The 13,323-nt window shown below is 47.1% G+C and overlaps 1 protein-coding gene across 5 annotated transcripts in view; it reads right to left on the bottom strand.

Moving 5' to 3' along the window:
* PRKACB (protein kinase cAMP-activated catalytic subunit beta) overlaps positions 1-13,323 on the bottom strand; it is a 221,431-nt gene that overhangs the window by 37,120 nt on the left and 170,988 nt on the right. For all 5 annotated transcript variants that reach the window (XM_038746029.1, XM_038746028.1, XM_038746033.1 and 2 more), the window contains exons 6-7: positions 8,337-8,463; positions 5,858-5,953 (exon numbers count right to left, since the gene is read on the bottom strand). In XM_038746029.1, the coding sequence (XP_038601957.1) occupies positions 5,858-5,953; positions 8,337-8,463 (223 nt within the window). The remainder of the gene's footprint in view (positions 1-5,857; positions 5,954-8,336; positions 8,464-13,323) is intronic.

Here is a 13,323-nt window from a genome sequence, read left to right as displayed (position 1 = left end):
CAGTCTAGAAGGGGGAGACAGAACAACGAAACAAAACACGTGGACAGGTGTCAAGTCATCAGAATAAATAGAAATATTTCTAATAGAGGCAGCGTGGCTCAGTGGAAAGAGCTCAGGTTTAGGAGTCAGAGGTCACGGGTTCAATTGTCAGCTGTGTGACCTTGGGCAAGTCACTTAACTTCTCAGAGCCTCAGTTCCCTCACCTATAAAATGGGGATTACTGAGAGCTCACCTCCTTCAGGAGGCCTTCCCAGACTGAGCCCCTTCCTTCCTCTCCCCCTCGTCCCCCTCTCCATCCCCCACATCTTACCTCCTTCCCTTCCCCACAGCACCTGTATATATGTACATATGTTTGTACATACTTATTATTTATTTATTTATTTAACTTGTACATACCTATTTATTTTATTTTGTTAGTATGTTTGGTTCTGTTCTCTGTCTCCCCCTTTTAGACTGTGAGCCCACTGTTGGGTAGGGACTGTCTCTATATGTTGCCAACTTGTACTTCCCAAGCGCTTAGTACAGTGCTCTGCACACAGTAAGCGCTCAATAAATACGACTGATGTGATGTGATGATGGGTCAGAGGTCGTGGGTTCAATTGTCAGCTGTGCGACCTTGGGCAAGTCACTTAACTTCTCGGAGGCTCAGTTCCCTCATCTGTAAAATGGGGATTAAGACTGTGAGCCCCCCGTGGGACAATCTGATCACCTTGGGAGTCGGAGGTCATGGGTTCAATTGTCAGCTGTGTGACCTTGGGCAAGTCACTTCACTTCTCTGAGCCTCAGATCCCTCATCTATAAAATGGGGATTAAGAGTGTGAGCCTTGCGTGGGACAATCTGATCACCTTGTATCCTCCCCAGCACTTAGAACAGGGCTTTGTACATAGTAAGCGCTTAACAAATGCCATCATCATCATCATCCAATAAAGCTACTACTGTTTGAATTGATGCGGTGATGTGGAGAAGGCACCTGCTGAGCCTTCTAGGTACCCCTGGCCGTTACCCTGTTAGAACAACCCTCTCTGCGACTGCCTCAGAGAGTGCCTGCTACTTAGGGTGGAATTACGTGACCAAGGGGTTCCAGCTTCCCCCTCCTTGACACGCAAGACTAGAGACGAGAGGGGAAGTGGTGGGGTTTCTACACTCATTACTCCTCAAATCTATAGCCCCTGAGGCAGTAAATGTACTGGGGGAAATCCCGACACCCGGCGTAACCTCATGAAAACTAGAAGAAGAAGAAGAAGTAAAAAGTCTGCAATGATTTAAATGAACGACGCTAAAAGTCAGGGTCACGGGCCACTTCTTTCCGCTTCCTCAAGAAATTTTAGGAAATAAGAATGGGCTATCAAGAGCGCACAGTATGTGTGTTTTGCCTGTATATATGTTTGTATATATTTATTACTCTATTTATTTTACTTGTACATATCTATTCTATTTATTTTACTTTGTTAGTATGTTTGGTTTTGTTCTCTGTCTCCCCCTTTTAGACTGTGAGCCCACTGTTGGGTAGGGACTGTCTCTATATGTTGCCAACTTGTACTTCCCAAGGGCTTAGTACAGTGCTCTGCACACAGTAAGTGCTCAATAAATATGATTGATTGATTGGTAATATAAAAGTCTGTGTAGACTATGTGAATCCTCGGCTAGGAATTTGAACCAAAAATCTGTCAAAGTTGGGCCAGGAGGAATAGTTTTATGTAACCTCCTCCGTTGAAACATGAGCTGCTGGTGGGCAGAGAATGTCCCGCTTTGTTATTCTGTACTTCCCCAGCACCTAGTAATATTACTACTACTACTATTACTACTACTACTACTACTACTACTACTACTAATAATAATGCTATTTATTAAGCTCTTACTATGTGCCAAGCAGTGTTCTAAGCGCTGGGGAGGTTACAATAATAATGATAATAATGGCATTTATTAAGCGCTTACTATGTGCAAAGCACTGTTCTAAGTGCTGGGGAGGTTACAAGGTGATCGGGTTGTCCCACGTGGGGCTTACAGTCTTAATCCCCATTTTACAGATAACTGAGGCCCAGAGCAGTTAAGTGACTGGCCCAAAGTCACACAGCTGACAATGGGCGGAGCCGGGATTTGAACCCATGACCTCTGACTCCAAAGCCCGGGCTCTTTCCACTGAGCCCCGCTGCTTCTCTCTTACTACCCCCCGCCAAAAAAAAGTACTGCAGTGGTTTCCCACCTCTCCCTCATGACAATTCGTCTACCTGATAGAGCTGTGGGCATCAGAGCCGAGTGGGACTGGAGAACAGAACAGAACAGAAGACCCTAACGTGTATGGCTCCGGTGTTTTTGGGCTTTTTTGATGGCATTTATTTAGCGCTTACTATGTGCAAAGCACTGTTCTAAGCGCTGGGGAGGTTACAAGGTAATCAGGTTGCCCCACGGGGGGCTCACAGTCTTCATCCCCATTTTATAGATGAGGTAACAGAGGCCCAGAGAAGTGAAGTGACTTATCCAAAGTCACCCCATTTGAACCCCTGACCTCTGACTCCAAAGTCCGGGCTCTTTCCACTGAGCCACGCTGCTTCTCTGGGATCTTGGATCTGTTTCCAGATCTGGGATCTGTTTCTGGGATCTTCATTCAATCGTATTTATTGAGCGCTTACTGTGTGCAGAGCACTGTACTAAGCGCTTGGGAAGTACAAGTTGGTGGACTGTAGACCTTGAAATGCTTGTGACTCTCGGCGTGGACAGACGCTCTGACTCTGATGACTCCAGAATCGGGGCCATTTATGGGGCCTAAGGCACGAATGGCCAATGTCAATGGGGATCTGGGTCAGAGCAGGGCCCTGTTTCCGTGCCCTTCGGCACCCAGGGCATTGCCTACTTCCTACTTCCGTAAGGCGGACGCTGCCAGAAATACTATCCCAGCTCGGCCACTTCATCATTAATCGTATTTATTGAGCGCTTACTGTGTGCAGAGCACTGTACTAAGCGCTTAGCACTGTACTAAGCGCTTGTCTGCGGTGTGACCTTGGGCCAGTCCACTTCTCTGGGCCTCAGCTGCCTCATCTGTAAAATGGGGATTTGAGACTGTGAGCCCCACTTGGGACAGGGTCCAACCCGATTTGCTTGTATCTACTCCAGCACTAAGTACAGTGCCTTGTGCATAATAAATGCTTAATAATGATGGCATTTGTTAAGGGCTTACTAAGTGCGAAGCACTATTCTAAGCACTGGGGAGGATACAAGGTGATCAGGTTGTCCCACAAGGGGCTCACAGTCTAAATCCCCATTTTACAGATGAGGGAACTGAGGCCCAGAGAAGTTAAGTGACTTGCCCAAGGTCACACAGCTAAGTGCTCTGCACATAGTTTTTTTTTTATTTTAAGTGCTTAGTACAGTGCTCTGCACACAGTAAGCGCTCAATAAATACGATTGAATGAAGTGGGGGAGCTGGGATTAGAACCCATGATTCATTCATTCATTCATTCAATCGTATTTATTGAGTGCTTACTGTGTGCAGAGCAGTGTACTAAGCGCTTAGGAAGTACAAGTTGGCAACATATAGAGACGGTCCCTACCCAACAGTGGGCTCACAGTCTAGAAGACAGTGGGCTCACAGTCCAGAACAAGTGGCGGAACTGGGATTAGAACCCGTGACCTCTGGCTCCCAAGCCCGTGCTCTTTCCGCTGAGCCATGCTGCTTCGCAAATGCAGTCATTATTTATTATTATTATTTTCCATCCAGGAAAATATTGAAACTGGAATAATGACTGGAAAATTGCAAGTTTCAATATCCACAATCTCTCCTGGATACAGCTATGTCCTTTTCCCCTTCTCCTTCTCATCCTCCCTTCTTCCCTCCTGCTGCGTGGCTCAGTGGAAAGAGGCCGGGCTTGGGGGTCAGAGGTCACGGGTTCAAATCCCAGCTCCGCCCCTTGTCAGCTGAAGTGACTTTGGGCAAGTCACTTCACTTCTCCGGGCCTCAGTTCCCTCATCTGGAAAATGGGGATTAAGACTGCGAGCTCCACGTGGGACAACCTTGATTACCCTGTATCCCCCCCAGCGCTTAGAACGGTGCTTGGCCCGGAGTAAGGGCTTAACAAATACCATCGTCATCATTATCATTACTTGATGGAGCTGATCCTGAACACGGGCTTGGGACGAGCGGAGTTTGGGCTGCATTAATGAAATCTAGAAACGATTTATTTGATAATATTTCTGGATGGTGTTAGAAGTGTGGGTACTTTATCGGCGTTTCTGTCGTGCTAAGAGTCTGGTAGGGAATGACTAAGAGAAGGTTCTGCTTGGTTTTCACCCTGGCATTGGGGGAATACTTCTGTACAATTTCTGGGAAAGGAAGCTACAATGCCTCTGTTCGGCCTCTTACTCCTCGTACTTGCCTTGTTGGGTAGGGACCGTCTCTATCTGTTGCCGATTTGTCCTTCCCAAGCGCTTCGAACAGTGCTCTGCACACAGTAAGCGCTCAATAAATATGATTGAATGAATGAATGAATGAATACGGAAGGGACTCAAAAAGCAGGCTTTCCTGGTGGTCCTGCTCCTAAATTTAGGGATGGGTCCCAGCTTTAGGTTTCTTAGCTGATTTAGTTCTAGACTTTCTATGAATTTCTACTACAGAATGCTAACAGTGCATATGCATTTCCCTGAGGGTTGAAATTTCTTGCTCTTAATAATAATAATGATGGTATTTGTTAAGCACTTACTAAGCGCTGGGGGGATACAAGATGATCAGGTTGTCCCACGTGGGGCTCACAGTCTAAATCCCCATTTTACAGATGAGGGAACTGAGGCCCAGAGAAGTGAAGTGACTTGCCCGAAGTCACACAGCTGACAATTGGCGGAGCCGGAATTTGAACTCATGACCTCTGATTCCAAAGCTCGGGCTCTTTCCACTGAGCCATGCTGCTTCTCTGCAGGTGACACCACTGCTCAGAAATAAGCCCTGGGTTCCCGCCTGACTCCAGCTGATTTAGAATTAAGGTTTGACGCTTAGCATGGATCAGTGTGGTTCACTATTTGTGCATTATCAAGGCCTCATAACCCTCCTGCTTTTAACTATTTTTGTAATAATTAGCAGTCACTCCAGAGGATAGATGGAGATGAAATTCCGATCTTTCACTTTCGTGAGTTCATTTAGAGTTTTTTTTCCAATTGTCTTGGGCAATTTGATTAATTTGGAACAAACAGTCCCTTCTATTTCGATGAGGTGTCGATTTTATACTAATGTGCTCTTTTTTAATGTAAATGGTTCTGGTGATGATTTAGCCAGATGCTGACATTATAACTGTGGCTTTATTTGTGGCTGAAAGCCAGATTTGAATAAATGTCACTGACTGGAACTTCACTTTGCAATCCTTTCCCAATTTACCTGTGCTTTCAGGTAACTAGTCAAGCCTGAATAATTGACAGCTGTCTGCTCATTTATTTCTATGCATAGGTCATTCATAGAACAGTGCTTTGCACATAGTAAGTGCTTAACAAATACCATCATTATTATTATTATTATTATTGTTCATTCAATCGTATTTATTGAGCGCTTACTGTGTGCAGAGCACTGTACTAAGCGCTTGGGAAGTACAAGTTGGCAACATAGAGAGACGGCCCCTACCCAACAACAGGCTCACAGTCTAGAAGGGTGATATGTCAGATTTATTTTTAACCTCTCCCTGACAACCAGAGTAAGAATCTTTTGGTAACCGGGGTAGGAAGTAGAAAGAATGAGTTTCAGGTTAAAACTGGTATCGAATGATCATTTTTGAATAAATGACGGATGTGCAAACGCAGGATAACATCCCTTTCATACTTTTAAAAATACGATGCTAATTCCACATATTTTAGGACTGTAAAGTACCAGTATAAAAATACCTTGCTAAGAATTATTTCCGGCGCTAGATATTCCGGAGTGCCGCATAACGTCCAAGTTCTACCTTTTACCCTTTTGGCAAACCCAAAGTCTGTGACCTGTAACGAAAACAAAACATTTTCTTGTGACTATTTACAACACTTAACCGGCATACTTAAAGAGAAACAACTCAGAGCTGAAAATTATTGCTGGGAAAGGGATTCGTTCAATCGTATTAACTGGGCGTTTTCTGGGTGCAGAGCACTGAACTAAGTCCTTGGGAGGGTACAATATAACAATAAACATTCATTCGTTCATTCATTCAATCGTATGTATTGAGCGCTTACTATGTGCAGAGCACTGTAGTAAGCGCTTGGGAAGTACAAGTTGGCAACATATAGAGACGGTCCCTACCCAACCGTGGGCTCACAGTCTAGAAGAGGCACATTCCCTGACCGCAAAGAACTTACAGTCTAGAGGGGATTAAAAACAGACTGTATCCTCCATTAGGAGGATGCTAACAATAATAATTATGGTATTTTTTAGGCACTTACTATGTGCCAAGCACTGTTCTAAGTGCTGGAATAGCTACAGAGTAATCAGGTTGTTCCACGTGGGGTTCACGGTCTTAATCCCCATTTTACAGATGAGGTAACTGAGACATAGAGAAGCAGCGTGGCTCAGTGGAAAGAGCCCGGGCTTTGGAGTCAGAGGTCATGGGTTCAAACCCCGGCTCCGCCAATTGTCAGCTGTGTGACTTTGGGCAAGTCACTTCACTTCTCTGGGCCTCAATACCTTATCTGTAAAATGGGAATTAAGACTGTGAGCCCCACGTGGGACAACCTGAACACCTTGTAACCTCCCCAGCGCTTAGAACAGTGCTTTGCACATAGTAAGCGCTTAATAAATGCCATTATTATTATTATTATTATTATTAAGCAGCTTGCCCACGGTCACACAGGAGACAAGTGGCAGAGCCGAGATTGGAACCCGCGTCCTCTGCCTCCCAAGGCCGGGCCCTTTTCATTCATTCATTCATTCATTCATTCATTCATTCAATCGTATTTATTGAGCGCTTACTGTGTGCAGAGCACTGTACTAATTCATTCATTCATTCAATCGTATTTATTGAGCGCTTACTGTGTGCAGAGCACTGGACTAAGCGCTTGGGAAGTACAAGTTGGCAACATATGGAGACGGTCCCTACCCAACAGCGGGCTCACAGTCTAGAAGGGGGCTTTCCACTAAGCCACGCTGATGATCTATTCTTGATGAAGCAGGATGAATGAAAGATAGAGCGGTACACGTGTTTATCAGGTAAATTAGGGAGGGGATCAAGCTTCCCTGGACTGAACGGACTCTGTTCAAAACGTCAGGTGTATCATCATTTGGGGTTCCGACTGGAAGTCCCTAACTCCAAAAGTGGTAGAAGGAAACGAGAGAAGGGCCGGCTTTTCTTGCCGGTAACTGTGCTTGCCTGGTAGACAGCTTGGGCTGTAGAGCGTGGGAGTATATTCCACTTCTTGGCGCTTTATAATAATAACAATAATAATAATGATAGCATTTATTAAGCGCTTACTGTGTGCAAAGCACTGTTCTAAGCCCTGGGGAGGTTACAAGGTGATCAGGCTGTCCCACGGGGGGCTCACAGTCTTAATCCCCTTTTTCCGGATGAGGGAACTGATGCACAGAGAAGTCAAGTGACGTGCCCAAAGTCACACAGCTGACAATCGACAGAGCTGGGATTTGAACCCATGACCTCTGACTCCAAAGCCCGGGCTCTTTCCTCTGAGCCACGCTGCTTCTCTAAGGAAGCTGCTTTTATAAGGAAACAAGGAACAGGGAGTAGGATTTAAGCAACATCCTCGTCAATCAATCGTATTTACTGAGCATTTACCGTGTGCAGAGCACTGTACTAAGCGCTTGGGAAGTACAAGTTGGCAACATATAGAGACAGTCCCTACCCAACAGTGGGCTCACAGTCTAAAAGGGGAGAGACAGACCAGAGCGAGGAACTCTGGCTATGGAAGAAAATGTTATTAATCAAAACCTCCCACCACCTAGGTGTCATTGCCAAATTCTCTCCCCTGTCGATCAATCAATGGCATTTAACAAGTGCTCGCTATGTGTCGAGCATTGTACGGCGAGCGCTGTACTGAGCGCTCTGGAGAAAACAAGGAAACAAGGAACAGGGAGTAGGGTTTAAGCAACATCCTCGTCGACCAGAGCGAGGAACTCTGGCTGTGGAAGAAAATGTTATTAATAAAACCTCCCACCACCTAGGTGTCATTGCCAAATTCTCTCCCTTGTCGATAAATCAATGGCATTTAACAAGCGCTCGCTATGTGTCGAGCATTGTACGGCGAGCACTGTACTGAGCGCTCGGGAGAAAACAAGAAAATAGAGCAGAGACGCACGATCCCCGTTCGCAAGGAGTTGACAGACTAGAGGGGGAGACAGACTGATCCGATACATCGCGTATTGATGTTTTCTGAAGCATACCTGGATATATCCTTGCTGGTCAATTAAAAGATTTTCAGGCTTTAGATCTCTGTAGATGAGGTCTAGTGAGTGGAGGTACTCAAATGTTAGCACTATCTGAGCTGCATAAAACCGTGCATGAGGTTCACTGCAAAGAAGGAGAACATGATTACGGCTCGGATAATAGTTGCGCGACATCGATGGCCATCCTTTAGAGTGTAAAGGTTGACTTACGCTTAGCTTAATTTCACAGAACAAGTATGTTTCCTAGGCGGCTTTTTTTAATTTTCGGCTTTACACGAACGCAAGCCTTATCCGTGGGTAACTATCTGTCAAAATTGAAAATGCTGCTATCGCCGTGGTGGTCACCCTTAGCTTGGCTGCTGCTGAATTAGCCAAGAGAACACCTTGGAGACTGAATGGTGGGAAGGCCCGGAGGGACAAGATATACCTCTGTAATAATAATAATGATGGCATTTATTAAGCGCTTACTATGTGCAAAAGCACTGTACTGGCCACCTGCGCTCGAGGGCTTCCATCACAGGGCTTCCCTCTATTCCCAGCCTACCTCATCATCATCATCATCATCAATCGTATTTATTGAGCGCTTACTGTGTGCAGAGCAGTGTACTAAGCGCTTGGGAAGTACAAGTTGGCAACATATAGAGACAGTCCCTACCCAACAGTGGGCTCACAGTCTAAAAGGGGGAGATAGAGAACAAAACCAAACATACTAACAAAATAAAATAAATAGAATAGATATGTACAAGTAAAATAGAGTAATAAATATGTACAAACATATATCCATATATACAGGTGCTGTGGGGAAGGGAAGGAAGATGGGGGGGATGGAGAGGGGGACGAGGGGGAGAGGAAGGAAGGGGCTCAGTGTGGGAAGGCCTCCTGGAGGAGGTGAGCTCTCAGTAGGGCCTTGCTCATCATCTCCCCCCTGTAGTGGTCAGAGCAGGGAGGTACCCTAATGTGGGTTTTCCTTATTTCATACATTTTTTTTATGGCATTCGTTAAGCTCTTACTATGTGCCAGGCACTGTTCTAAGTCCTGGGGTGGATACAAGTTAAGCAGCGTGGCTCAGTGGAAAGAGCCCGGGCTTTGGAGTCAGAGGTGAGGGGTTCAAATCCCGGCTCCGCCAGTTGTCGGCGTGTGACTTTGGGCAAGTCACTTCACTTCTCTGTGACTCAGTTACCTCATCTGGAAAATGGGGATTAAGTCTGTGGGCCCCCAGTGGGACAACCTGATCACCCTGTAACCTCCCTAGTGCTTTCCACATAGTAAGCGCTTAGTAAATGCCATTATTCTTACTATTACTATGTGCAAAGCGCTGTAAGTACTTAATAAATGCCATTATCATTCAAGTGCTTAGTACAGTGCTGTGCACACAGTAAGCGCTCAATAAATACGACTGAATGAAAGTTAATCAGGCAGGACACAGTCCCTGGCCCACATGGGGCTCACAGTCTTAATCCCCATTTTACAGATGAGGTAACTGAGGCCCAGAGAAGTGAAGTGACCGGTTCAAGGTCAAACAGATGACTGGCGGAGTCAGGATTAGAACCCGGGCCTTTCTGACGCCCAGGCCTGTGCTCTATCCACGAGACCACACTTCTTCATGTGCTTCAGACAGAATATGGGGCAGAATCTTCTGGGAACACATCCGTCAGATCGAAGCGCACTGCAGGGTCGCCGAAGGGGTGAGTCCTAAAAGGCGACTTTTTTCTTAATGGGGAGTTCTTCAAAAACTTCCCCACGTTACAGGATAATTAACTCTATTTACTCAAGCCCCGAACCCATCTGAGAGATTTCAGACAAGAAGGTAAAATATGCCCCAAGATGCGGCGTCATCCCCGTGCCACGTGGGCGCCGCAGGGTAAGAGGGTGGAAGATGGGAACATGGATTTTAACCCCATTTTACAGAGGAGAAAACTGAGGCACAGAGAAGGTCGATGTCTTGCCCAAGGTCACACGGTAGCGCTGGGATTAGCACGCAGCTCTCCCGACTTCTTCCTCTTATTTTGCAAGGTAACACCGACGACTGGGCTTGGCACATTTGCCATGTCGTGGTCACTTATTTCCACAGCAGAGTTTCTGCCTGGGCGCTGCCCTGTCCGACTCCGCCCATTGTCAGCTGTGTGACTTTGGGCAAGTCACTTCACTTCTCTGTGCCTCGGTTCCCTCATCTGTAAAATGGGGCTGAAGACTGTGAGTCCCATGTGGGACAAGCTGATCACCTTGGATCCTCCCCAGCGCTTAGAACGGTGCTTTGCACATAGTAAGCGCTTAACAAATGCCATAAAAAAAAAAGGTGATGACCAACCACCCAAGCTGTGCTGGCCACGAGGATCTCGGCTGGAGGAGCACTAGTGACGGGGATCCCCCGGAGGGTAGGAGCTCAGGTCGCCCCGGAGGGTACCGCTCCCTGCTCCCCCATCCCCAGCTCAGTCCTGCAGCGAATCCATCCCCGGCTCTGGCTCTCCGACGTCAGGCTCAAGCTATACGGAGCCAGTGGCAAACGGCTCTCGGGCCTCTGGTCTTAACCAAGCACCTTTCTCCCCTTCCATTTCTCAGTGCTCAGGCCCATGGGATCCCAGGGGCTTGGGCTACTCCCTGTCCTCAAAAATCTCCAGTGGCTACCAATCAACCGACGCATCAGGCAGAAACTCCTCACCCTGGGCTTCAAGGCTGTCCATCCAACCCCTCGCCCCCTCCTACCTCACCTCCCTTCTCTCCTTCTCCAGCCCAGCCCGCACCCTCCGCTCCTCCGCCGCTAATCTCCTCACCGTACCTCGTTCTCGCCTGTCCCACCGTCGACCCCCGGGCCCACGTCATCCCCCTGGCCTGGAATGCCCCCAATCCCTCTGCACATCCGCCAAGCTAGCTCTCTTCCTCCCTTCAAATGCCTACTGAGCGCTCACCTCCTCCAGGAGGTCTTCCCACACTGAGCCCCCTCCTTCCTCTCCCCCTCGTCCCCCTCTCCATCCCCCCCGCCTTACCTCCTTCCCCTCCCCACAGCACCTGTATATATGTTTGTATGTATTTATTACTCTATTTTATTTGTACATATTTATTCTATTTATTTTATTTTGTTAATATGTTTTGTTTTGTTCTCCGTCTCCCCCTTCTAGACTGTGAGCCCACTGTTGGGTAGGGACTGTCTCTATATGTTGCCAACTTGTACTTCCCAAGTGCTTAGTACAGTGCTCTGCACACAGTAAGCGCTCAATAAATATGATTGAATGAATGAATGAATGCCCCCTCCACTGCACGACCATGGCACTCAGATCCACAGCATTTGGGGGCCATGCTGCCCATGACTGAAGGTAGCAGTCCTTCGGTCATTCACTCATTCAGACCGTCTCTATATGTTGCCAACTTATACTTCCCAAGTGCTTAGTACAGTGTTCTGCACACAGTAAGCGCTCAATAAATACCATGCTGTAACCACTAGGCCATGCTGCTTCTCTTAGGTGCTTGTAGGGCATAATCTTTCATCCCTACAGTCCCTCAAATAGTCCCCGGGTGCATTTATGCCTCCCCCTCAACAAAATCCACTTGTGCAGGACGCCAGACCCTGCTGGCAAACTCTGTCAAGTCCTCATGGGCACGAGAGGATTTTTTTTTTGTGTGTGTGTGTGTGTCGGTGTGTGTTTTTAGGGAGGAGGCAGTTTGGAGGGGAATTTGTCCACAAGGCAGGGGAGTGACTTCAAGCTCGGGGCAGGATCAGAGGAAAGCTGGCTTTCAATGTCACATCTTGTGGGAAGTCTGCAAAACAGATCCGCCTCGAGGTCCGTGGAGGTCCTGCCCAGCAGAGTTTCTGGCTTCGTTTGGAATTTAATGCCACAATCTGACGGGCTCTGAAGGGCACTGCTGGCTTTTCGGTAGCAGCATGCCAATTCATTGAGCATAAGGCCAGGGAAATAGAAGCCGATGAAGCTATCGGCTCTGAATTTCTATATAAGATCTTCGGTTGCCTGCAATATTGTCTTGACATAGATGTGGCGTAGGTTTCTTTTTTCAGCTGATTGTCGGGCCATAGCATTTCTTGCTAACTGCCTCCTAATCTCATGCAGCCCCATTCCTTTGCACCCTATCAAAACTCTCACCCCCATTCTTCCTTCCCTCCCTAACAGCAATCTTCAACCGTTAGCTCTCCAACGGCTTCTTCCCCACTGCTTTCGAATATGCTCATGTCTCCCCATCCTGAAAAAACCCTCCCTTAATCCCACGGCTCCCTCCAGTGATCGTCCCATCTCCCTCTTACCATTCCTCTCCAAACTCCTTGACCACCGCTCCTCCAATTCTCTCCTTGACCCCCTCCAATCTGGTTTCCGTCCCGTTCGCTCCACAGAAACCACCCTCTCAAAGGTCACCAATGATCTCCTTCTTGCCAAACCCAACGGCTTCTACTCCATCCTAATCCTCCTTGACCTCTCAGTTACCTTCAACACCGTGGACCATCCCCTTCGGTTGGAAACGTTGGCTTCACCCACTCTGTCCTCACCTGGTTCTCCTCTTATCTCTCTGGCCGTTCACTCTCAGTCTCCTCTGCAGGCCCCTCCTCTGCCTCCCACCCTCTAACTGTGGGGGTCCCTCAAGGTTCACTTTTGGTCGTCTTCTCCAACAATGTTCTAGCCAAAACACGGACTAGAAGCACGCATTGTGGTAGAATACAGGCCAGGGATTTGGCCAACCATAAATCCTGAGTGCTTTAAAGATCCTCCCTGAGAAAACCAGACACACAGCTCAAAAATGTACTTTCGTTATCGTGTATGGCTCCCTTGAATAAAATGAATATGCACGGGATAAGAATTCCATACCTCTAAGAATCAATCAATCCATGGTATTTACTGATTGTGCCTGGGAAAGTACAACACAATAGATGACAGAAGGGATCCAGAAGAACTTATCTTCACTAAAATCATATCTCCTCCAGAAAGGCTTCTCTGCAGTGCTTTGCACATAGTAAGTGCTTAACAAATACCAACATTATTAT

Source organism: Tachyglossus aculeatus, chromosome 4 (assembly GCF_015852505.1).
Source record: "Tachyglossus aculeatus isolate mTacAcu1 chromosome 4, mTacAcu1.pri, whole genome shotgun sequence".
Classification (NCBI taxonomy): Eukaryota; Metazoa; Chordata; class Mammalia; order Monotremata; family Tachyglossidae; genus Tachyglossus; species Tachyglossus aculeatus.
This window is presented reverse-complemented; position numbering and strand designations above follow the sequence as displayed.